Source organism: Sinocyclocheilus anshuiensis, unplaced genomic scaffold, assembly GCF_001515605.1.
Source record: "Sinocyclocheilus anshuiensis isolate Anshui unplaced genomic scaffold, SAMN03320099.WGS_v1.1 scaffold447, whole genome shotgun sequence".
NCBI lineage: Eukaryota > Metazoa > Chordata > Actinopteri > Cypriniformes > Cyprinidae > Sinocyclocheilus > Sinocyclocheilus anshuiensis.
Window position 1 is genome coordinate 2,904,595 of NW_015552615.1, and position 24,842 is coordinate 2,929,436.

The window sequence follows — 24,842 nt, forward strand, 5'->3', positions numbered from 1 at the left end:
TGTAGTAGCCTACCTTCTTTCTTCCTTTGTTTTTTTTTTTTAAAGTAATAGCCTGAATTGTCCAAGTGGGGGCAATGTTGCATTTTTTTGTCAGTCTGTCATTGTGAAAAGTCTTTCAGCAGCTCAATCAATCGTCTGTTTGAATAGTGTGGCCCACATGTTTGAATGAACAACGCTGTTTCCACAACACACTCATCATGCTGTCAGTGAGGAGAACAAGCTGCAGTTAAAACATGGATACACAGACACCTAAAGTCGTGATTGCCATCTGGAAAAGTCAATGAAAAAGACTTTTTTTTCTTTTCTTTAAACTTCACTTGAGTTGATGAAGCACAGCACAGCACAGCACAGGTGGAGTCGAGAGCACATGCATATTCGCAGAATGTCGAAACTGTGGCTTCTCCAGAACAAGAGGCCTTTATATTACGTTTGTCCACGACTGCACCTGAGAATGGTTTTGCAACATCTAACACCTCGACAGCTGCACATTTCTCTGCACAAAGATAGCAGCGTAGCAGGCAATCTGAGGGAATGTAAAGGGGGTCAAAGACGTACAGTTGGGCCCAAATATCAGCCAGCGCAGTGGACAATAAAAACTAAAATAAATTGTTACAATTATTTCAGCATTAAAACAAACATTATGATATAAAATGTTTATTATTAATAATAAAATATAATAAATAATAAAATAATAAGCTTATATTAAATAATACTATGTATTAATAATTAAATATAATAAACTAAATAAATAAATATATATTTTTGTTTCTAGTTTTATTATTATTATTATTAAGTGATGATGATGATTATTATTATTAATAATATTCATATTAATAATGAAATAAAATAAATAATCAAATAATGTATAATACATCATTTTATTTATATTAATAATAATGAAATATAATACAAATAACAAACACATAATAAATAAAATATATTAATAGAATAATATTACAATTATAATAAACAATATTAAAATGTATCAATAAAATATAATAATACAAAATAACGTATTAATTTATTATTTGTAGTTTATTATTAATAATATGATAATGATATAATAATATAATGATTAATTCAACATTTGTATTAAATTAGAAACATGCAAAAAAGAAGTATTTTCACTAGTGGTCTCAGACTGTATATCCACATGGTTGAGATCAGGAGATTGACTTGCCATTGCAGAATATTCCACTTTTTACCTTCAAAAACTCTTGAGTTGCTTTTGCTGTATGTTTTGGGCCATTGTCCATTTGTACTATGAAGCTATAAAGTGTAATATGATACACTTCAGAGTCACGTCATCACTAAACACCAGTAACCCAGTGTCACTGGAAGCCATGCAAGCTCATGCCATCACACTGCTCCATGTTTCACTGATGATGTTGTATGCTTTGGATCATGAGTTGTTCCAAGCCTTCTCCATACTTTATTCTTCCCATCATTCTGGTGCAGGTTGATCTTAATTTCAGCCGTCCAAAGAATGCTTTTCCAGAAGTGCTCTGGCCTTTTTAGATGTTTTTTTTATTAATTTATTATTTGTAGTTTATTATTAATAATATGATAATGATATAATAATATAATGATTAATTCAACATTTGTATTAAATTAGAAACATGCAAAAAAGAAGTATTTTCACTAGTGGTCTCAGACTGTATATCCACACAGAAGAACTCTTCCTGGTGATCCATGCGTCTGGGTGTGGGTTAAACCACAGGCCATGTTTCCTCCGTCCTTCTGAAAACATCCCGAGAGACAAACATCTCAGACAGTTGAAATGTGCTGCCTTCACTCAGTTTGCTGGCCAGCGCTGAGGTTTTCACCCCTGGATGAGCATGTTTATGTGTGTGTGTGTCCTGAGCTTCACCTGCACAATCCGAAACACACTCCATTCCCTCCTCTGTTTGTCTACGGAGGTGGATATTTTTTAATGTCCGGGAAGGATTGGAATGGTGTGTGTGGGTGTCTAGCATAGCGTTACCAATAGTCCATATATTTGACTTGAGGAAATAAACTCTTTCTCCACAGGCCTTAAATATGAATGTATGGTCGAGCTTGAGAAGAAACAGAGTGCAGTGCCAGATTCTACATCCCAGAAACCTAAAATCTGTCATATGACCTGTGACCTTCCACCAGTGTGACGATATTTAACTGAATTTTAAATCCATTCACCTCATTTGATCTTTTAGTGTTAAAAAAAATGCTTTCTGAAAACTACCTGTATATTACTACACAGCTCTCTGGGATACTTGATTCTGATTGGCTGATAGCAGCTTTCTGCTCACATAATATAATTTCAACTCAAAAATATATTTATTTATTTGTTTACTTACTCTATTCATTAATATATTTATCTAATATATTTATTTATTGATTTAATTATTTATCTTGACTTATTTGTATTTATCTATTTATATTATTTCTTGATTTTACTTTTTTATTTTAATTGAAATAAATATGCAAAATTACAGACACAATATAATATTAAGTAATATCATAATTAATATTATAATTGAATATGCAATATGACACATGTTATTATTATTTTAGATTTCCTGGTTATACAGGAAAAGGTGCGATTATCTGACCCTTAAAAAAGATTTTCAGTGATGTAAGTTAACCTAAGTTAAGTTAAGAAGTACTATTTAAGAATTTCTATTTCAAAATGTCATTCCAATGTGTTTCTTGTTGTTTCTTTGTAATTAATTGTGAAATGTATCGATTATTGAGTGAAAATCGTTCACCTTTTGCATACCAGATCTGACCCGTGGCTCATAGCTCGAGGACCCTAAGCAGTGCTTTATTCTGGTGACCTAATGCAAAGCTTTTGGTTTTATGTATTCAGTGACTCATGCTTTAAGAAGAACTATTGCAGTTGAATAAATCTGGACAGCATGACATCAGAGAGTAATTAAGCCCGTTTGCGTTGGAATTCCGTTTCCAATTCCTGCGCTCAGGTTTGCGCGCAACTTAAGCACCTGCAGGTTTGTGTGCGTGTGCGTGTGCGCGTGCTGTTTTCACTGGACCACGTTCAAACTCGGAGAAAGAAAGAGAGAGTGAGCGAGAGAGCGCATTACGCCATCCTTCCCTCTTGGAAAAAGTGGGATTTTAAACAAGTCTCTTACAAGATATCAAGCAGAACCGCTGGACTTCACCGAGAGACACTGCGCTTGTGTACCTACTCCTGGATCTCCACTCCGACAGAGAGCTGGATCACTATGGTTCTGAAGAGAGGGGCTCATGGCAATGATTTGCGCAGAATAATCGATCAGACGTTTCCAAAGCTTCATTTTTACCTCTCCAGACCCGTTCATGGTAGAGCCGTCGGTCATTTCTCCATCACCGAAACTCAGAGGAAGATCAGAGGATGAAAGTTCTGACTAGTCTCCCTCTTTTATTGGGCTTCTGGACTCTGTTATACCTGGACTCCATCCCGCAAGCGCTCTCCATCGCCGGAGTGGCCGGTCACAGAGGCGCCGGGACGGCCAAAGCCAATCCACGGTTACCGGTGGCGCGCAACGGCACGACTCTCGTTAAGCCCTCAGACAACGCCAAGATCTCTCGCATCCGCGCTGGTCCACCTCTGATCAAGGCCGAGGGTAACCCGGCTCGCGCCGCGGTCCCTGTGAGTTTGGGGCGCAGGGAGGCCGCGCGCTCTTGGGTACCCAAGGATGCGGCGAGAGTCGCATCCTCTTCCAGCATCCAGCACCAAGCGGGACACAAAGGAATTTCTGCGCAGAAATCCCCTGCGCCGGCTGCGATCAGGGCTGGTCAGACCAATGCTGGCGTGATGAAAAGCATTGCACCGGCACCTGCGCATCTGCGAGCGATGAAGCTGGAGTACAGCGAGGAAACCAAACACCCTTTAGTGACGCCCCATGACTACATGCTGTCCCTGTACTGGTCACTGACCAGCGGAGAGGTCAATACTAGTGTCCTGCACGAGGCTGGGATGGCCAACACCATCACCAGCTTTGTAGATAGAGGACAAGGTATGGTATCCCTGTTTATTCTGCTTTGCATTGGAGAGTTCTTTTGTATGCACATTATAGGGACAACCGGGGCAAGTTGTCACACTGGTAAATTGTCACAAGGGCTGTATCTCAGTAACAAGGAGGTTTTGAATCAAAAGTCTGAATTGTAAAAAAAAGTGTTTCTTCCTTTTTTCCTTGTTGGTTGCAAATATTTAATATTTAACGTGTTATATTTTATATGATTTTCATATTTTTTTTACTTTTAAAAAAATTTTTTTTTTATAGTTGGGTAAATGGATGAACAATAAAATCACAATGGTTTATTTTTTTATATGTAACATTTTATTAATTAGAATTTGTTTTCTGGTACATTTACAGTAGATGTTTCATGAATTGTTTTGTTTTATACTAATTTAACTATTTAAAATGAGCTGAAAAGTCTATGATTAGCTATTTAATATCAGGTTTGTAATGTGACAACTTACCCCATATATTGTGACAACATGCCAGACTTATTTTCCTGGACTATGATGGTGAAACTTAACAAGAAAAAAACAAAACAAAAACACAAAACAAAAAACAAACAAACAAACAAACAAAAAAAACAAAACAAAACAAAAAAAAAAAAACTCACTGAAATATTCACTTGAGACAACTAGCCCCAGTATCAGTTTTTTCTATCCCCAATTACTATTTACCTAGTTAGTTAGCTAGTTAGTATAAAGATTTTAGGTTAAAATAGATTTTATAAGATGAAGTGTATATTTTTAGTTGTAGTAAGTGGCCACACTATCTTTAATCATGTTTAAGATTTTTGCAGGCCCAATAGCCTGGCAGTGTGAAAAATTAATTATTTATGATAATAAATATCCCATAGAGTTTACATTCCATATATTTTCTCAAATAATAAGCTCATAAAAAAGTGGAAGTACGACAATCAAAATAAAACTTGCAAAGGAAAATGTTATGGCCTTTCAAATGGCAGGATACTGCTGTCGCTGCTTGAAATGTCACATCAACTACCCATTTGAAGTCTACTGCATTTACGCTAAATTGGCCTTTTCTGTTTCTACAAAAGAAAAGTCAGTGGATATATATTTTGAAAACATCTTATTTCTGCTTGGTTTTGCACTACATACTAAATCGACACAATCGTTTTTTTTTAATCCGGGTCTCTGACCCAAACCAACTGTGTCAATATGCATCTGGCATAAGACTTTTGATGGACCTCTGCTTAAAGTAAATAAACTCCTGGGCCGGTTACAAGTAGGTGGCCTCAATATGTTTTTATTTTTTCAAAGTTTAAAACAGCATTTAAATGGCCCTGCTTTATGTAGCTCCAAAGTTGACTCCTCAGAAACTTTGAATGGTTTTAGTTTATGCCGTGTGAAATGCCCTTTGCAGATTTATAGTTACCACATCCTCTGTAGACACCGAGAAAGAAATGCATGCATTTTTCCGTCACCTAAAGGAAAAGTTTCCCTACAGATGATCATTTACTCATATTTGTTGCTTCAGACCTGTATGACCTCATCTGTGAAGCACAAATGTTAGTTCTCCATTCGCTTTCAAAGCATGAAATAGAGCAGCCTGGAACATTCTGCTAAATATCTCCTTTTGGAGATCATACAGGTCATACAGGTTTGGATTGACATGAAGGCGAGTAAATGGTGACAGAATTTTCATTTTTGGTATTAACATTTGCTCTAAGTCATAACTATTTCTTTGTTTAAAAATGGAAAGCACATCATGTCTTTGTACATCCATTCAGTGTAATTTATATCTCCACACACACAAACACGCACTCATACAGCGCTAATCAGTTGCACTCTCTCTGCCCCTCTCCATGCGCTTCAGATGGTCTTTTCAGCCTATGTTAGTGAAAGCCATATGTCACGGTGGTAGGCCCACTGGTAAATAGCTGCAGGTTGATAATAATGCTGTGTTTACAGTATGTTGTGGTCTCCAGGCCGAGGTCGTCTGGTTTTAATAGTCTTTTGAAAGCAAACTTGGATAAAATGAAACCTTTGATTTTTGTAATGCACTGCCTTCATATTGCATTGCATTGCATTCAGAAAGTGCTCTCTCTTAGACACACACACACACACACACACAATCACGATGTGTGAGCTTTGATTGTGGAAAAAATTAGCTGCAGTGCTGTTAGAAAAGATCAAAGTGATCAAAGATCAAAGATCATTTTACTCTTTTTTTTATTTTATTTTATTTTTTTAATTAAATGTCTTCCCTTTCAAAAAGTACAGTGATGGTATCAGATGGAAATACCATGTTACTAAATGATTGCCATATTAATGTAATATGGTGTTTACTGCACATGATACCGTTGTATTACCATGGTAAATGTCTAAAATACATAGTATTATAATGATACCATGTGAACTAAAACATGGCATTACTTCAAACAGCAGTATTGTGACCAAAAAAGCATTGTCCAGTTAAAAACACTGTATTACCTTGACATTATGTGCAAAAACATGATACAACCATTGTGCATATCCAAATAAAATCATTGTGTTGTCCTAACACCAAGTGCAAAATCATAGTATTACCATGGTAAATCATATTATTTTTATGGTAAATGATAAAAAAAACATGATATTGTATACAAAAAAAACATGGTAACACTATTGTACATCCAAATAAAAAATATTTTTACTGTGCAAAAACATAGTAGGCTATTACCATGGTAAATGGTAACATTATCATGGATAATATCCAAAACGCATGGTATTACCATAGTACAGACAAAACCAGCATTGTATTATCTTGATAGCATGTGCAAAAACCAGGGTATTACTATGGTAAATGACCATAAAATCATGGTATTACAACAGTAAATGTAAAAAAAAAAACATGGTAGTACCATAGTTTGTATCTAAAATCTATGGTAATACTATTACAGATGTCCAAAACTATCCAACATTACCATAATACCATACAAAAACTTGGTATTACCATGGTAACATCCAAAAAACATGGACTTATTATAAAAATGGTACATGAAAGCAAATACTACTTTTTTGTGTTGTGCTTTTAACAGAACTAAGTTTTAAAATGAAACTATTGAAGCAATTCAAGGGCTGTTTTTATTGACCTTTGACCTTAACTTTTGCAGATGACCGTGGGCCCCTCCTGAGGCGTCAGCAGTACCTCTTCAACATCAGCTCAATGGAGAAGGAGGGTCTGTTAGGCGCAGAGCTGCGCATCCTCCGAAAGAAGCACATGGACTTTCGCAAGGCCACGTTTACTGAGGGCATGGCAGCTTTGAGACTGTACTCTTGTGCCTCAGGTAAGCACATACCCGTCCTGCTGCAGACTCGACGTATCAACCCTCATAGTGCCCCGTACTGGGAAGTGTTTGACATCTGGAAACTGTTCAAGAACTTCAGAAACGCTCCTCAGCTTTGCTTTGAGCTGGACGCAGTCGATCAAGGCCGACTGCTTGATTTGCGATTACTCGGCCTGGGTCGGGCGGGAAGGCAAAATAAGGAAAAAGCCTTCTTTGTGGTGTTTGGCCGTACGAAAAAGCGAGGGCTCTTTTACAATGAGATCAAAGCCCGTTCGGGTCACGACAACAAGACCGTCTACGAGTACCTCTTCACCCAGCGGCGGATGCGGCGGGCACCGCTGCCACGTGGGAAAAAACCCCCCAAGAGCCCCAAACAGAGGTGCAACCGCAAGCAGTTGCACGTCAACTTCAAGGAAATGGGCTGGGATGACTGGATCATCGCGCCTCTGGAGTACGAGGCCTTCCACTGCGACGGCGTCTGTGACTTTCCCATCCGCTCGCATTTGGAGCCTACCAATCACGCCATCATCCAGACTCTCATGAACTCCATGGATCCCAGATCCACGCCACCGACCTGCTGCGTCCCGACCAGACTCAGCCCTATCAGTATTCTGTACATTGACTCGGCCAATAATGTGGTGTACAAGCAGTATGAGGACATGGTGGTGGAGAGCTGTGGTTGCAGGTAGCGAGATATTCTGAAGACTGTCAAAGAGCAGCCAGAAGAGATACATTTTGGGTCTTCATGACTTCCAGACTTCCTTTGTCAAGAGTTATTTGGCCAAAACTTTTCCTTTTTGTTAACCTTTTTTTAAAATGTTATTATTATTATTTTTTTTAATAAACATTAGCTTATATACTTGCATTCAAAATGAAAGAGGGTTGTGCACCATTCAGAATTTAACTAAGAATGTTTTAAATTCAAATTTAACTCTTCAATTTGAATCGAGTAAGCAAGCAAAATTGCAATTTGAATGTGAATGTAAGGAAGTAGGACATTGTTTATTAATTATATAGACATTTCTATTAATTATAAAACCCAATCCAATGCAAAATCCAAAATACAGGTAAAATACATGTGAAAGAAAGAAAGAAAAAAGGAAAAAAAAAAACAATATGGAAACTTCCTTCATATTAATACAGTACATTGTGCCCTATTTTTATGAATTTATTTTTACAGTAAAATTAACCGGAAATGAAAATGTTATGTTAAAATTTTTTTATATTTCAATAACAAAAAAAAATTGTATTACACTATATCAAATCCACATCTATATAAAGAAATATGTAACTTGTGATAGATAGATAGATTAGATAGATTCTAAATATATATAAACTAAATAAAAGAACATATATTCCATCATATTTAATGAATTAACTGTTAACCAAGGTGGAAAAACACTTCTTTTCCCAGAATGCATTATTTGTGATGAATTGCAATTCAGTAAATTGCTCTTCCTGTCATTCCAATGAACTTCTTGTCGGATGTGACCAATTTCAGTTCACACTCATGAATTGAAAGAGAGCCGATTCTTCCATTCTGAATTTTGCACAACCCTGTCATGTAGATCATTATTAACACCTGGAGATTCACATAAAGGATTCGGAACAAACAAACCCTGTTTTTACATTTGTGTTTTTTTTTTTTACACAAACCTGTGTTGATGTGCCAATAAAACATCGCAGATTCCTTAGTCAAATGCAGGTGTCTCTTCAAAACTAGCCGAGGGCTTTTCTGCTAATTTGGCTCAGTTTGCCCCTGCTGGTAGATGTCATAACTACACCATCTGGCTGCTAAAAACATCTGTCTCCACTGACAGCCATTCAGTATATTTTGCTGGAATACATGTAACTACAAGCAACAAGTAAATATTTAATTATATTATAGATGTTTTACCAGTGCCGGATTAGTCACTAGTGCAGAGACTATATCTTCAGAATTGTGAATCTTGCTGGTGAAATGACACCACTACTCACCAGAGTGTTTTAACAGGTTGATGTTTTTGTCCTCACATTATTAGCTGCTCAACAGAAGCACATTTTTAAGTATTTTTTAAAGTGATAAAACTTGAGTAAATGTCTAGTTGTTATATTAAAAAAATGTTTTTTAATTAAGCTAAATGTATTTCAATGCTAAGTAAATAGTTTAAACTTATTTTTTCAACCTTTAAAAAAGAAACCTGTTGCTATTGCATTTAGTGCTGAAAGGATAATGGACGTGTGTTTTGTTGTTGTTGTTTTTATGATCCAAGTCAAAGTTACTTCCCAAAGTAACCGCATGTAACGCATATTGTGATGCTAACCATTCTGAAAGAAAAAAAAAATGGTTTCAAAACGTTTTGTACAAATATAGAAAGCTATATAATTACATTTAAACATGGCATTTAAATTGAGTGAATTTAATTCAACACCCATACCACAGTTAGTTTAACTATGTCTGCACTTTCAGTTTTTTTTTTTTTTTTGTAAATAAATTGAAACTTTTTAAACCAGGAATTTACAATGTTAACTGATGGAAGCAGATATTCATAATAAACAAAAGGTCCCAGAACCTAAATAGTTTCAAGTGATTTTTCTTTGTAAGAGTTTTTGCTAGAGAGAAAATGCACATCCTAAACAGGTACAATGTTTTCACCATCAAATAATTTGTCTGAAAAAAAGAGGAAAAAAATGTGACAAGAAGATAACAAATATTTGTATGGCACCGCTTACACCAAAATCAGTCCATATGTGGCTTTGTTGTTGATGACAGGAAAATAATTTACAACAACAATGATGAAACTGAATATTCTCTATGTAATGCATTGCTAATCACTGAATCAATGAATTCATGGACTGCTTAGTCTGGTTTTAGAGAAATCAATTACCAAACATCTCAAGCAAAACTCCTGAAAATTCATAATTTAAAAAGTGAAACATTTTCATTAATAAAAACGTAGACATCTAAAATTATGCATTTGAATATTGAATATTCATAAATACCAGGCAATTCAATAAAGGAATAGTTCACCCAAAAATCAACATTTGCTGAAAATATACTCACCCTCAGGCCATCCGAGATGTAGATCAGTTTGTTTCTTCATCAGAACAGATTTGGAGAAATGTAGCATTGCATCACTTGCTCACCAAAGGATCCTCTGCAGTGAATGGGTGCCGTCAGAATGAGAGTCCAAACAGCTGATAAAAACATCACAATAATCCACAAGTAACCACACTACTCCAGTCCATCGACTGAAGTCTTGTGAAGTGAAAAGTTGCAGGTTTATAAGAAACAAATACATCAAGACATTTTTTACTTAAAACCATTGCTTCTAGCTAAAATATGAGTCCTCTATCCATAATATTGCTTTCTCCAGTGAAAAGTCAACTTGTCAGAATCCGGAGTGAAATTTTGCACAGGTCAAGCATCATTTGCAAGCAAAAACAGTCCAAAACAGCTCTAAACAAGTATGTTGGTGGATTTTGACGTGAGAGGACAACAGGTGATGGACTTTTTGACTGGAGGAAGCGTTATTACGGATTATGGACTTTCCATAGTATTTTGGCCAAAAGCAATGGTTTTAAAGTTAAAAACCTTGATGATGTATTTGTTTCTTACAAACACACAGCTTTTCGCTTCACAAGACATAAACTGATGGACTGGAGTGGTGTGGATTACTTGTGGATTATTGTGATGTTTATATCAGCTGTTGGGACTCTCATTCTGACGGCACCCATTCACTGCAGAGGACACAATAATCAAGTGATAATGCTAAATTTCTCCAAATCTGTTCTGATAAAGAACAGTTTGCAGTTTTATAGATAACTCACTTTGGATTGCCTGAGGGTGAGTTCATCTTCAGCCAATTTTAATTTTTGGGTGAACTATTCCTTTAAAAGAACTTTATTGCACATTCTTATTTCTTAAAGCACGGACTATTGTAAATTTTAACATTAAAACATCTGTCTAAGCAGAAACATGACTTGTTTGTAGGATTAAGTTTCGGTTGTCACTGTACGTGGCCCTGGATTGTGGCAAAGTGTCAAACTAGATCAGATTGTACAGTATCACATAGTCTTAAAGAGACGTGTTTTGTTTCCACATATAAGCAGAACCACCTGCTCACTTGGATTCGAGAGTAGTTTTAACCCATGGAGCTAATTGAATACAACTTTAATTGCCCGTCCATTAGCCTGAGCAGATTTCACAATGATACTTTGGGAAAGCTGACAAAAACACGTCTACATTAACATTGGCCAATGGACACTCACTACTACAGAGTCTTTACACTCTCTCCCTTTTATAGAGTTCCTGCAGCTTTGAGCAGAGAGTGTGTTTCCTAAACCTTAATCTCTCCCTTTCCCTCCATCTCCATCTTTCAGGCTTAACATTTTTGTTGGCTTGTTATCGGCTCTGGCAAGGAAACCTTGACCGATGTTTAACATTTTTCGAATGCAATCTAATATTTCCTTGACAGATGCCTGTACAATTCTATTATATAGTGGGATACCATGTATTGGAAAATGAATTAAAGATATAAGCAAGCAGTGATCAAGAAAAACAATGTTTTAGGAAGATTTTTTTTTTCTGTTAGATGGGGAAAAGGATAAAGTTTAACAAGGTTATAAAACTCAAGAGCGAAAACGTAACACCCAAACACTCCAGTAGAGCCTATGGACTCCACGTTCATAGTTATATGTTAAGCGTTTATGTCAAATATTTATAGATACAAATTATTTGTCTCTGTAAGTTCAAGACCTGAACCTCTTCCTGGCCTTAATTATGATGAAATACTTTTCTTTTAGTTACTATTAGAAACTCTATCTTCCACAATGTCTTTACAGGACCTGAATGAACACATGCAGTTTAGCAGAGTATTTCAGCACAAAACCCTGGAATCGAATCGTTTCTGCCTATTTTAAGATTTAGATGACTTTTGTCATCATTTATCACTAACTTAAAGGGATAATGACAGATTATGCCACAAATGTAACCCTTTGAAGAACGCTCTCTCTGTTAAAAGTGAATATAACGATAGAGCTGTGTGTTTGTGCATAAAAATGAATTTAGTTTGTTTCTTGAAAAACAAGTACAATCTTCATAGCATGCAAATAAGTACTGATTTATCAATAACTGGCCAGAGTTTCAATATTGGATCACTAAAAACATCACGGGCAACAACACTACCATCAGATACAATTCATTTTTAATGAATTCCCCTTCAGTACGTGCCGTGTTTTGGAAAACTGTAGCATCAGCAATCCGTGCCAGACAAACTTTAATAATACAGCCAATACAATGTCATTTGGTCAGGCCAAAGACCACCTTTGTCGTTCATGCATAACCTTCCCAGCTTGCCTGGACCTCCTGGTTTTGGCTGCCGTGCTGACATTCTGCAGATTGGCCGGTATTATTTCACCCGCAGCTTTGAGATCTGCTGTTGAGAAAACACGAGCGAGCCTGATGGATCAATGGCATGCATACTTTTAATGACTTCTGTCACTGGCTTTGGCAGCTGCTTCCACGCATCAAGGCATTCCAATGGAGGCAGATCATTTTATCTGCCTCCTCCTATTTTCTATCACTAAATGACATCAGAACACCATGTAGAGATCTGTCACGGCTAGACGAATTAGCAGTGATAGTTTGAGCTTTAGTACTAAATCCACACTGCACATCTGCTTGTGGAACAAGAGTGAGAGACTAATGGGAACTGGAGGGTCGAAGGTCTGTTTTTTTTTAAATGCAACTAAACATGTATAATGATGTCTAGCGCAAATATGAAAGCTATAATTAACCCTGGGTTATTCTAAACTCTGGTTAAAGGGAATCCTGGGTTATCTTGCTTCACATTTCAGACTGTTCATAATTTATGCGGTTTATCAATTAATACCGGGTATTAATAAACTGAAATTTCACAGTGTACATTCCTAAGCCTTGGGTTAATGTTCGTACTTGCAGATTTGCAGTGTCAGTGTTTTCTTGATTGGGTGAAGGCATCATGTGACCTGTTTACGTAATGGCTCCAACATTGCGTATCCCCGTATTATTCATTTTTCCTAAATGTACTTTTCAGTGGACTATAAAGGTAAGAATAAAAACAGCAGTTCTTTACTCCAGTTCACAAGTTTAAAAGCCATCAGAGCTTTTAACATTGTGCTTAACCCTGGGTTATCATCGTTCTAAACTCCTTTTTAACCCTGGTAGGAACGTTTATTTACAGAGGATTAGCATGATCTTTGAAAACCTGTAGAAACCAATCTCCAGAGCGCAAACCATAACGCACTGGATAGTTTGCCAAATCTGCAATGAAATGCCATTATTGCAGCTTTACCTGGGGGTGTTATTGATTTCATTTGAGAAACGAAACGAGTAATGGAAACACCAAATTTTGAGAAAAAAACCCTCTTAATTCACAAAAAAATGTTATGCTCGCTTGAGGTGGGTTTTGACTTGTGCGAAAAAGGGTTAATGCAAATAATAGGAGTTGGAAATGCATTTTGAGAATAAATTCCTCCATGCGCATCAAAAAAGTCATGTGACTTTGTGCTATGGGATGGCATAATCTGACTAACCAGTGGACTGATCCCATTGCACAGCATCTGAAATGTTATGTATATTCTTAAATGCCCGAGCAAAGTCTGTCAAAGTAATTGCCACCCAGAACTGTCTTACACGACTGCATTCCGAAACAGCAGACATCCACCTCTGAAAGCAATGACCGCATTTATTGTTTTGTCTGCTCACTCTGAGGTGCAAGTTATTTATTAGCCTATTTATGAAAATTATTCTATTCTGTGCGCTGTGGTCTGCCTGTCTTTTCCTTTGCTTTGACGATGATTTTGTTCTATTCTTTTCAATGTGGCCAACACCTGCAGTACTACATGTACATTTCCAGTTGTCACCGAAACTGGAGCCTCTCAAAACATTGGCAGGCCACCCTTTGGGAATATTTATTTTGTCCTTTACATCGTGTTTTATTGTGTTTATTGTAGTATGAGCAGGCACTCTCTCTCCTCACACCTGACGAAAATGGGAGCTGAGGAGGCGGAATTTACATTAGAGCTTATAACTTGTTGAGAGATGAGTACTGCATCCCGTAGCACTGATGTATATTGTACTGTACGAGCAGACGAAAATATTTCAGGCCCGGATCTACTTTGTGCACCCACGTTCTTTCAGTGGTGGTTTATTTGGTTGATGGAGTGGCAAATCACACAAGTCATGCTTCATGCAATAAAAGTTATTTATTATTGTTCAATCGTACATTTCGCTGGAAGCCTTCTGGGCCCCAAGAATAGAAAGGAAGTGGATTTCCAACAAGAAAACAGGTTCCGTTGGGAATAACATGGCTTAGTATCAGCTGTCAAAGGAAACTGAGTGCTGCTTGTATTGGGATTTCTAGAGAATACAGGTATGTTTTGTTATAACTTTTATTGCATTTGGCTAAAGTATGAAACTTAAGCCTACACAGTTATGCCATTTAAAACAATGCAGCAGCGTTAGGCATCAAACCACCTGATGCTCATGTACACAATGATGTAATTTCCCATGTAAAATGTGTGCACCCCCTGTAGCATATGAAGTTAAAATACGGATGATTTTAACATTATAAAATTCTGCTTTAAAATTCTGCCTGTGAAGGGTTTATTTACCTCAAAATCAAACCTTTCACCCTCATGTTTTTCCAGACCTGTATGACTGACTTTCTTTTGTGGAAAACAAGAGTTGTCCAGCGCAGTTTAGTCCATATAATGAAAGTATGAGGGATAAGAGGTGCAAAACTGAAAAAAAAAGCATCATAAAATTATCATAAAAGTAGCTCATATGACTTGTTACTTGTGCACTAAATTCTATAGCCTTTTGAAGATATGCTTGTATCGTATTCTATCTATCTGTTTTATGAATTTTTCATTTTCATTTTATCAATTCATTTTACTTCCTTATGTTTATATTCAAATTGTGCATCCTGTTTGCTACCTCAAGATCAAATAGAACTGGAATTTAAAAGTAATTCTAAACAGTGCACAACTCTGTTTATGGTGCTCTTTCTAAAAGCCATTCGGATTCACTTTCATTGTATAGAAACGAAAGATAATCATACAGACTTGGAACAGCATGAGATGAGTAAATGATGACAGAATTTTCATGTGTTTTTTTGATTGAATGTAATTTAAGAATATTACAGTGGAGTGAAAAAGAACGGATTCATTTTTCTGAACTATAATGTCAGGATCTCCTATGTCTTTTGGGAGCCCTCCAGTCCTAAACTCATGGATAAACGAATGGACGGCTACAGAATAGAGTTCTCAAAACATAGAAGCGCTTCTGTTCGCCAGATTGATGGATCATAATGACGCCTGCACACAATTTTGATTTGGCATCAGGCAGAGGTCATTATTCAGGTCTTCAGAAAATGCTCAGGTGTTGAAAAATAATATTTGCAGGACGGTTCAGGGTCTCGGCCTCCACAGACCGTGTCTTTATACCTGCACATCCTTCTCCTGCCTCCTGCCCAGCATCTGTTCAAACAGCTGTAATCAGAGCTTTCAGTAAGCACAGGCTATTCCCACTGAGAAATTTCCAGTGCTTACACAAACACTTGTCCTTAAGTCCTCCTGTTATGATTGGCCGTCATATTCCAGTCACACACAGGTATACGAGCACTGTGTGCGCACACACGCTTGAGGTTATAAATGGTGACGCACAAGCTCGGGACCGGCGTACACATCAGCGTGCTGTCATCTTAATACCCTAAAAGAGCTTTCATCAGGGCAGTTCTTCAGACGGCCACTATTAAAACCCATGAGGATCTCAAAAACCAAAATGAGACTTTATAATGTGCTTTATGACCTCACATCTCTACAAAGTGTAGCTCATCAGACAGCCTGGCTGATTTATTAAATACTAAAATTATTAATATAATATATCATTTAATATATAAATATTAAATATATATTACATTATCTGACATTACTTTTTACATTTTATTTTATTAATTAAATACATAAATTCGTAAAAAAAAAAGTTTACCATGGTTTACCATTTAAATCTTACAATTTTGACAAATGTTTTGCTTAAAACGTGTTCTAAAATGACATTTATTTTGACACACGTCTTAAGTCTCCAAATACAAGTTTTATTCAGTGTCAAATCATCATCTGTATTAAAATAATTTATAAATGTTTTTAAATACATTCAATAAAATATTTGTATTTCATTTTTTATATTAATATGTATTAATATTACATTTATATATGAACATATATTAACATAAAATGTATTTTATATTTAAAATAACTGTAGACCTTGTAGTACCTTTAAATGTGTTTCCCCCCACAGCTTTTAGTGAACTATTGTTGTGAATATTACAACATGCATGTAAGACTGAAACAGCTCTATACTCTGTAAACTGCAAAAAAGAAATGGCCATCTATGCTTTTTTAATCAACCTAGGCCAGATTTTAGGCAACTGGAAGACTATCCAATCAGAAATGTGCTCTGTCTGTAGATCATTTTGCATTATCAGGATTGCTGCCATCTGATTGGTTGACGTCTTTAGAGGGTGGGGTTCTGGAGAGAGGTCATGTGGAAGATAGGAAACCAGGGGCAAGTTCAAGCTCAAATCGGTGTGCACCGTTTTGCTACGGTTTCCGGTTTGAACGACATGTTTCCTGGAAACGGTGTGCAACGGGGTTTGAGATTTGCACCGTTTTTGTCGGGGCTGAACGCAGTCCAGCTTATAGCACCTGTGGGACAGATGCTTTAATCACATTTTTTGCCATTTCAAATTTAATAGCAAAGACTGCACGATTTATTTCCTTGAGTCAGTTCAAATGGTCCATTTCAGTGAATCGATTTAAAACTTTAATTCAAAAATATGTTTTCGGTGTCACTCAAAAATGTTCCAAGAGGTCTTAGTGCAGTATTTTTCATGTTAAAATGTTATAAAACGCAGTATGTAGGTAAGTATTGCTGTTTGGTGCGTATAAAATAGGAATGATCACATATCAATCATCCTTGTAAAGCATGTCTTGATTTGACTTTTTCATTGATTAAATATGTTTTAAAGCCATTTCAGAGCAAAAACACAAATATCAAGAATGCGAATATCGTGATAAGACTAAAAAAAAACAAAAAAAATTTTTTTTAGTTCAGTCACCCAGCCTGACTCATCACAGACTGTATACCTTTACTTCACGAGCCGAGTGTGTTCAGTGTCAGAGCTTCCCGTTCTTGACGTCTCTGGATATTTCTGCATTCTCCTGCTTTCTCTTAGGCTGTATCAGAAACAGGTGGCACTCATAGAGCCGCTCTCTGATGAATGAGTTGAGTGAGAGATCTTGTTAAGTGTGTTTTTATCGGCTTCATCTGAACTCGGCCTTGAACTGCTGCTTCCTGGGGGAACAAGTCATGTAAGAACCGACTTTTGTTCATCGTGGTTTTGTGCAACGTGGCTTCGACTAACATGCTGACAGTTTCTGCATCTGGCACCGAATGTTAACTTCACTCATGGCGGAGCGGGGCCCCAAAGTGAGCGCACACACACACACACACACACACACACACACACACACACACACACACACACGCACACACATACAAGTACAAGAATCTGCTGACATTCTCACCTATTACCCGGCATTTAGAAAACAGTGCTCTCTCTGCAAGGTGCTAGGCAAACACACCGGCTCTGAAATATGAAAATATCAGCACTCTCCAAAGCAATTTCCTTCAGCACGTCCTTGCTCTGAGGAGAGACAGAGGAGTCTAAGATGAGAAATATGCTTCACATTTAGATCTTTTATTGTTGTTCTCTCATGTTGGACAGAAAAATCACAAATGAGATCTCAATTGCTTTTACTTAAAGGGATAGTTGAGTGAAAATTCAGTCATTATTTACTCACTCTCATGCTGTTCCAAACCTTGTTCCAAACCTGTATGACTTTCTTTCTTCTGTGGAAAGAAGGGAGAAATTCTAAAGAATCTGCTGGTTACTCCTTTCAATGCAGTTACAACAAATGGGGACTAGAGGTTTCATGCTGCAAAAATAACACGAAATTACAATAAAAACATCATGAATGCAGCGTTTCTGCAGGTCTTAAAAACTTGTAATTCACCATTCCACAAAAGTAACACCTTCAAAGATCTTAAATTAGATAAGAACGTCTTAAATTTGTAAAGTTATGGAATTAAATATTGCATGTACAGCAAAAAAATCTGTATCTTCCTTAGTATTTTTCTCGTGTTTTCCAGGACAAATATCTAAACTTCCGTAAATTAAGATACATTTACTTTAGATGCAAAATGCAGATATGAAGTCTTTAAACATGAAAAGGTTATGAAAATGTCTCCATTTAAATGTATTTTGTTGAATTTCACAGAAAACAAGACTTCAAGAGTCTCTTGAGTTCTAAGATCCGCCTCAGAGCAGTAAAAGGTTCTTCTAGACTCTTCAGAATTTGATTAGACTGTTGATTAGTCTGTGAACTCTTTTTGCTCCTTCTAAACTCAAATGTGAAACATTTGTCTGTCCTTTATCGATAAAGGTTTATGAATAAATATTGTTTATTAAAACACCATGCTCTAGCAAATAGTTATATATCTAGAGTAGAAAAGTATTCATTATATCTGTGTGGATCACAACCACATGTCTGGTGGAAGGAAATCCTGTTTGCAGTTTTACGTGTGTTGTAGAGTGAATAACAGTCTCAAGCTGTTGAGAGTCTAACATGTGGACTTCAGTGTTCAGCAGGAGTGGAGGATCATTGTCGTTCTCTGAAGAAAACTACATCATTTATCTCTCCTTCTTTTGCCTATATTCAGAAGGATAGTAATGATAATAAATAGTAGAAAAATGAAGAAGGATGATATAAAATATGAGGCAGGCTGGATTCAAATCTGCAGCCCCAAAACGTTTTCATCACCACGAACAAGAGGACAGTTTTATTGAATACTTTTATTCAGCAAGGATGCATTAAATTGATCAAAAGTGACAGTAAATACATTTATAATGTTAAAAACGATCATTTTAGCGCACAACTGCTTTCAACATTGATAATAATAAGAAGGAATGTTTCTTGAGCAGCAAATCAGCATATTAGAATGATTTCTGAAAGATCACTGAAGACTGGAGTCATGATGCTGAAAATTCAGCTTGCATCACAGAAATAAATTACATTTTGAAATATATTCAAATAGAAAACGGTTATTTTACATTGTAATAATATTTCACAATTTTATTGTTTTTAACCATATTTTTGATTAAATAAATGCAGCCTTGGTGAATAAAAAAAATTGTACCGTCCCCAAACATTTGAAAGGCAGTATTTTGTCATATAGTTTCTTCATCAAAATTCCTTAGAACAAAAAATACATAAAGAGTATAGAGTTAGACAATAATGTGGACAGCATAACATTTTTCACCATTGTTTGTAAATTTGTTCATATACTCAAGACATGTAAGAAAAAAATCAGGACATTTAAGAAAAGCCTAAATATGCTCTTATTGCCCTCTAGGAGACAAACCTGAGATATCATAGCAATTTTAACAGAGATTTTTCATTCCCATACGGATGCTAGAACTGCTGCACCTCAACAGCGACTGGTTTTGTTTTAAGATAAGGTCATTTAGGGATCCTGAACTGTATCACGCACTATCAGAGGCGAGCGTGAGCATCCTCAGCAAACATCCCAGCAGAGACTTCCTCTATTAGCTGACTCATGTTTGCATTGATCACACAGGCGAAATGACTCAAACCTGATACCTGAACACATCTTGCCTCTTGCGTTGGTCATCTGTCACCACATGCGCAACACATAAACACTTTTTCTACACAGCCACGCAAACACACAGCATGGTAACCATTCCCGAGACGCTCTGATCTGAGCAAACAAACAACAGTCGTGTATTCCTGGAGGAGATACAAGAAGAATGAATCAGAGGATAGTGTGCACGCTTAAAGCTGGGCCATATGATTACAAATGGCTTTAGAGTAATAACTTGATCTTTCTGACATCATATTTAAGGAAATTACATCTTTTTTTTACCTCAGGGTTTAAAGAGTATTTCATTATGTTTACATTTATATGGACCTCACTAAGCACAATAGAAAAACTTTTATACACAAATAATGATAGTTTAGAACTGACTTTTAACCTCGTAACAAAACAGCTCTCAAAATCGGCTCAAATCAGCCTTAGCTGGTCTCCCACTACGTTCAGGCTGGCTTTTGGTTGGTTTTATATGGTTTGGGGTACTTTACAGTAAATAGGCTGCAACATTTTGAATGTAGGCTACTATAACATTGATGCAAAATAATATGTTTTGAAATAAAAATGTCATGGAATTTTTTTTTTTGAAAATTTTTAATTTATCACAAGTTCAAGAATTTGAGGGAAATAATAGTTTTTTTAATTAATTACAAAATAAAGTATTTATACTTTTATTCCACAAAGATGCATGAAATAGCATCTTAAAATATATTAAAATAGAAAACAGTATTTTCAATTCTAATCAGGGTTATTATATAAATCTTAAACCATAAAAAAACATTTTCATTACTTGAAATAATATTAAAGGCACAATATGTAAGATTTTCGTAATCAAATATCCAAAAACTACTTGCACAGTGTGGTATATTTCATGCGGTTGTGTATTTATGTTATCCCAAAAGTTCCCAAGGATTTGTAAATCCAGAGAAATTCCAATTTTAAATAATGACCAAAGAGTATAGAAGCCCAATAGAAGTACTTGTATAATAGTTGTGCTCATCCCACAGTCATACCTGAGGTTTATTTACAATCTGCATCGAATTTTATGCAGAAAAATAGATGAAGCAATAGTTTAGAATACAGGTTTCCTGTTTAACAAGCAAAATTTGTTGCTAGACATCTGCTCGTAAAGTACCGTAAATTCCTGCAAATCCTTGTCTTGTGTAATCATTTACTTTATGGGAAAAATTTAGAACCCATAACGGTTTTGTCAAAAACTAAAGTTACATTATGACAGGAACAGGAAAAGTGATTCAAAACGAATTCCAGAAAATGACGTAAACATTCTAGTTCTGAAAAATTATTTTCATTGTTGCTACAAGACGGTTTTGCCCTCATTATACAAATGTCTTTCTGTAGATCAATTTTATTTTGACTTTAAGCTCTCATGTTGGTCAGTCATCCTTTAGTATAAAACCAAAAAAAAAAAACACCAGGAAAGACAAAACAGCAGATTCGATCACAACCACAGAACAGTATCTCACCACTGGCTCCGCTCCAGTCTGCACTTCTCACCAGCTCTAATTTGCTTGTGTATATGAACTGTGTTATGTTGTTTGATATATCATTCGCATTGTTGGCCAAGTATCAATCCTTGTCAATCCAATACAGTGGAAGCGGTCCTGGTGCGACACCGTTTTCTTCTCTCCCAGACACCTTGAGTTCAGATCTCTCAGTCCGCTGTCTCCCACAAAGAGATCCACTGGCCAATAGCCAGTTACTCCATCCTGGACTTCTCAGCTTCACCAATAGAAACCAGATGGAGACTCATACAACAACGCTGTAGCCAGTGAGAAAGTGAGAAAGAAAAGGAGAGGCGAGACTAGTGTTGAGGATCAGTTGAGAAAGGCGCTAAATTCCTAAAGCAGTCTTCTGAAGCCATATGATAGCTGTGTGTGAGGAACAGACTGAAATTTAAGTCTGTATTTGCTGTAAACGTGCCCTCTGGCATTGCTCTCTAATCGTATTTATGCTTGTACGTATTTAAACATGACACCTCAAGACATGCTACGCCAGGTTTGACATTTCCACATGCACTGTAAAAAAGAAACCGAGAAAAGTTCAAATCAAGGCAAAATGATGCCTTAATATTTTTGAGTTCCCTCAAGCTTTTTTTCCTGATTTTGAACTTAGTCTTGGTCAGAGAGTAAATTAATGTCTATGGATTTTTGATGTGGTACATTTTCAGTTAGAAACATATTGCATTAAATGTTCATCTGCTATTTTTGAATGAGTGGACTCTGCCATCTTTAACAAAAACACCTTTCAAAAGTTAGAGGTCAGTAAAAAAATGTTTTGGGGAGAAATGGTGCATTAAATTGAAAAGATTGCAAAGCAGAAAAAATGAAAGAAATTAATAATTTTATTCAGCATTAAACTGACCAAAAGTGACAGTAAAAACATTTCTAATGTTAAAAAAAGATTATTTCAAATAACAGCTGTACTTTTGAGCAGCACAACTGTTTTCAACATTGATAATAATCAGAAATGTTTCTTGAGCAGCAAATCAGCATATTAGGATGATTTCTGACACTGAATACATAGCAGTAGAAAACGGTTATTTGAAATTGTAATGTTTTACAATATTACAGTATTTACTGTATTTTTGATTGAATAAATGCAGCCTTGGTGAGCATCAGTTTCTTTCAGAAAATTTACAAATCTTACCAAACCTAAACTTTTGAATGTTAGTGTATATAATATCATATGACAAAATCAGCATGAATTGCAACAGAAAATAGCAATAATCCTAAATAAATGTATTTGTTCTGCAATGCATGCTGGGAACAAAAAAACCCTTAACAAATCAAAAATATGCATTAATATGAAATATTTCTTCAGACAACTGTGTTTGGCTTGTTGCAACAACATTTGAGGGAATACTATGTGTTTTATGTAGAAGCACATGTCTTAGTATCTGCAACAACAAAAAATCCATGATAAAATGTCATTTTTTTTACACATTAAATAAAACTATTAATGCAAAGTCTTATTCACTAACCAAACATACAGTATAACCTGGTACCATCTATATTTCAATTTTTTCTTTTCTTTTCTAACATATTACTAAATTGGGCTTATTATAGATTTATTCATAAAATTAAGAGCTATTTGCATGGCGGCTGCAATTTTTTGAATAACAATGCAAACAGCATGCAAATAAACACTAGCATGCACAGTTTATTCAGTGAATTTCTCTCTTGGAATACAGTCTTTGTATGGTGCTTTTCAGTCTCTTTTGAAGCATGACAGCCCCTGTTCTGTATGCATAAGAGGTGTAAAGGAGGGAAGGAGAGAAGTATAGAGGGATATGAGAGAAATGTGTGTGTATGTGCGTGTTGTAGTAAAACCTGGAGTGTCAAAGCAGCATAATTGATGTCTTTGTTTGGTTGGCTTGGTTTCAGTGACTATATGAATCCTTGCAGTGTAACGGGGCTGAGAGAGAGAGAGGCAGTAAGCAGGGGGTTGATGGAGTAGTAGGCTGAAAGAAAGGAGCCCTTTCACATATCCGCTGACCGCTAAGTAGTAAAGGGAGAACAGAGCCGTGGTGCTGACTGAGAGCACCTGAAACACACAACACTGACCAGAGATCAGTGCTATGAACTCGCCGTAACCCCCGCAAGCCTTTCTGTCTCACTCTCTCCTTTTACAAGCCGACAAGTGTCCATTTTTGCTCAACTCAACAAGCTCTTTTCCAAACACTGCATCAGTCTAATCAAGTTGGACTTCTGACTACCAGCTATCAAGGTGTACAGGTTTTTATTAGCCTGCTGGGAAACATGTTAACCTCTTGAGGAAGAATAAATAACGAGAAGTGTTGAACAGAAATACATTTCATTCAAATCTGAAAAGTATTAATGCAATATGATGCATTAAAAGAATAGTTCATCCAAAAATAAAAAAAAATAGCTGAAACCCTCAGGCAAGATGTAAATGAGTTTTTTCTTTATCATAGTAGATTTGGAGAAATTTAGCATCACGTCACACCAATGGATCTTCTGCAGTGAATGGGTGCCGTCAGAATGAGAGTCAATGAGTGATAAAAACATCACAATAATCCACAAGTAATCCACACCACTCCAGTCCATCAATTAACATCTTGTGAAGCCAAAAGCTGCATGTTTGTATAAACAAATCCATCATTAAGACGTTTTAACTTTAAACCGTTGCTTCTAGTAAAAATACCCGTCCATAATCCATAACGCTTCCTCCGGTGAAAAAGTCCATCTCCTGTTCCTCTCTCACATCAAAATCCATTACATATTTTTTAAGAATAGTTTTGGACTGTTTTTGCTTGCAAACAGTGCTTGATCTGTGCATATTTTTCACCTGATTCAGATGAGATGACTGGAGAAAACAGTTTTATGAATTGAGGACTCATATTCGTAGGACTCTAATACATCAGTTTAAAGTTAAATATATCTTAATGATGGATTTGTTTCTTACAAACATGCAGCTTTTCGCTTCACAAGATGTTAATTGATGGACTGGAGTGAGCTGTTTGGACTCTCATTCTGACGGCACCCATTCACTGCAGAGCATCCACTGGTGAGTAAGAGATGCAATGCTACATTACAATTATTTGTATTCTTTGTCTAATTAAAATATCACCAAGCAGAACATCTTTGGTTCTCATGAGAACACAATGCAGTGAGCAAACACTGAATTTTAACTCATCTTGAGTCATAATGGACTACTTTTTTTGGTGCTTTATGTCCTTTTTGGAGTTTGATATGTCATAGTCACTGCACGTTTTCATCCTCTTGAAAATAATAGCATGAACATTCTTAAAAAATGTCTC

At 36.2% G+C, this 24,842-nt stretch overlaps 1 protein-coding gene across 1 annotated transcript; it reads left to right on the top strand.

The window, feature by feature from the left end:
- The first annotated feature begins 3,370 nt into the window (after positions 1-3,370).
- Positions 3,371-8,066, top strand: LOC107666048 (growth/differentiation factor 5-like). Its single transcript, XM_016457140.1, has 2 exons — positions 3,371-3,995; positions 7,114-8,066. Exons 1-2 carry the CDS (start codon positions 3,371-3,373, stop codon positions 7,974-7,976), a joined length of 1,488 nt encoding a protein of 495 aa, XP_016312626.1. The 3' UTR covers positions 7,977-8,066.
- Positions 8,067-24,842: the final 16,776 nt, after the last annotated feature.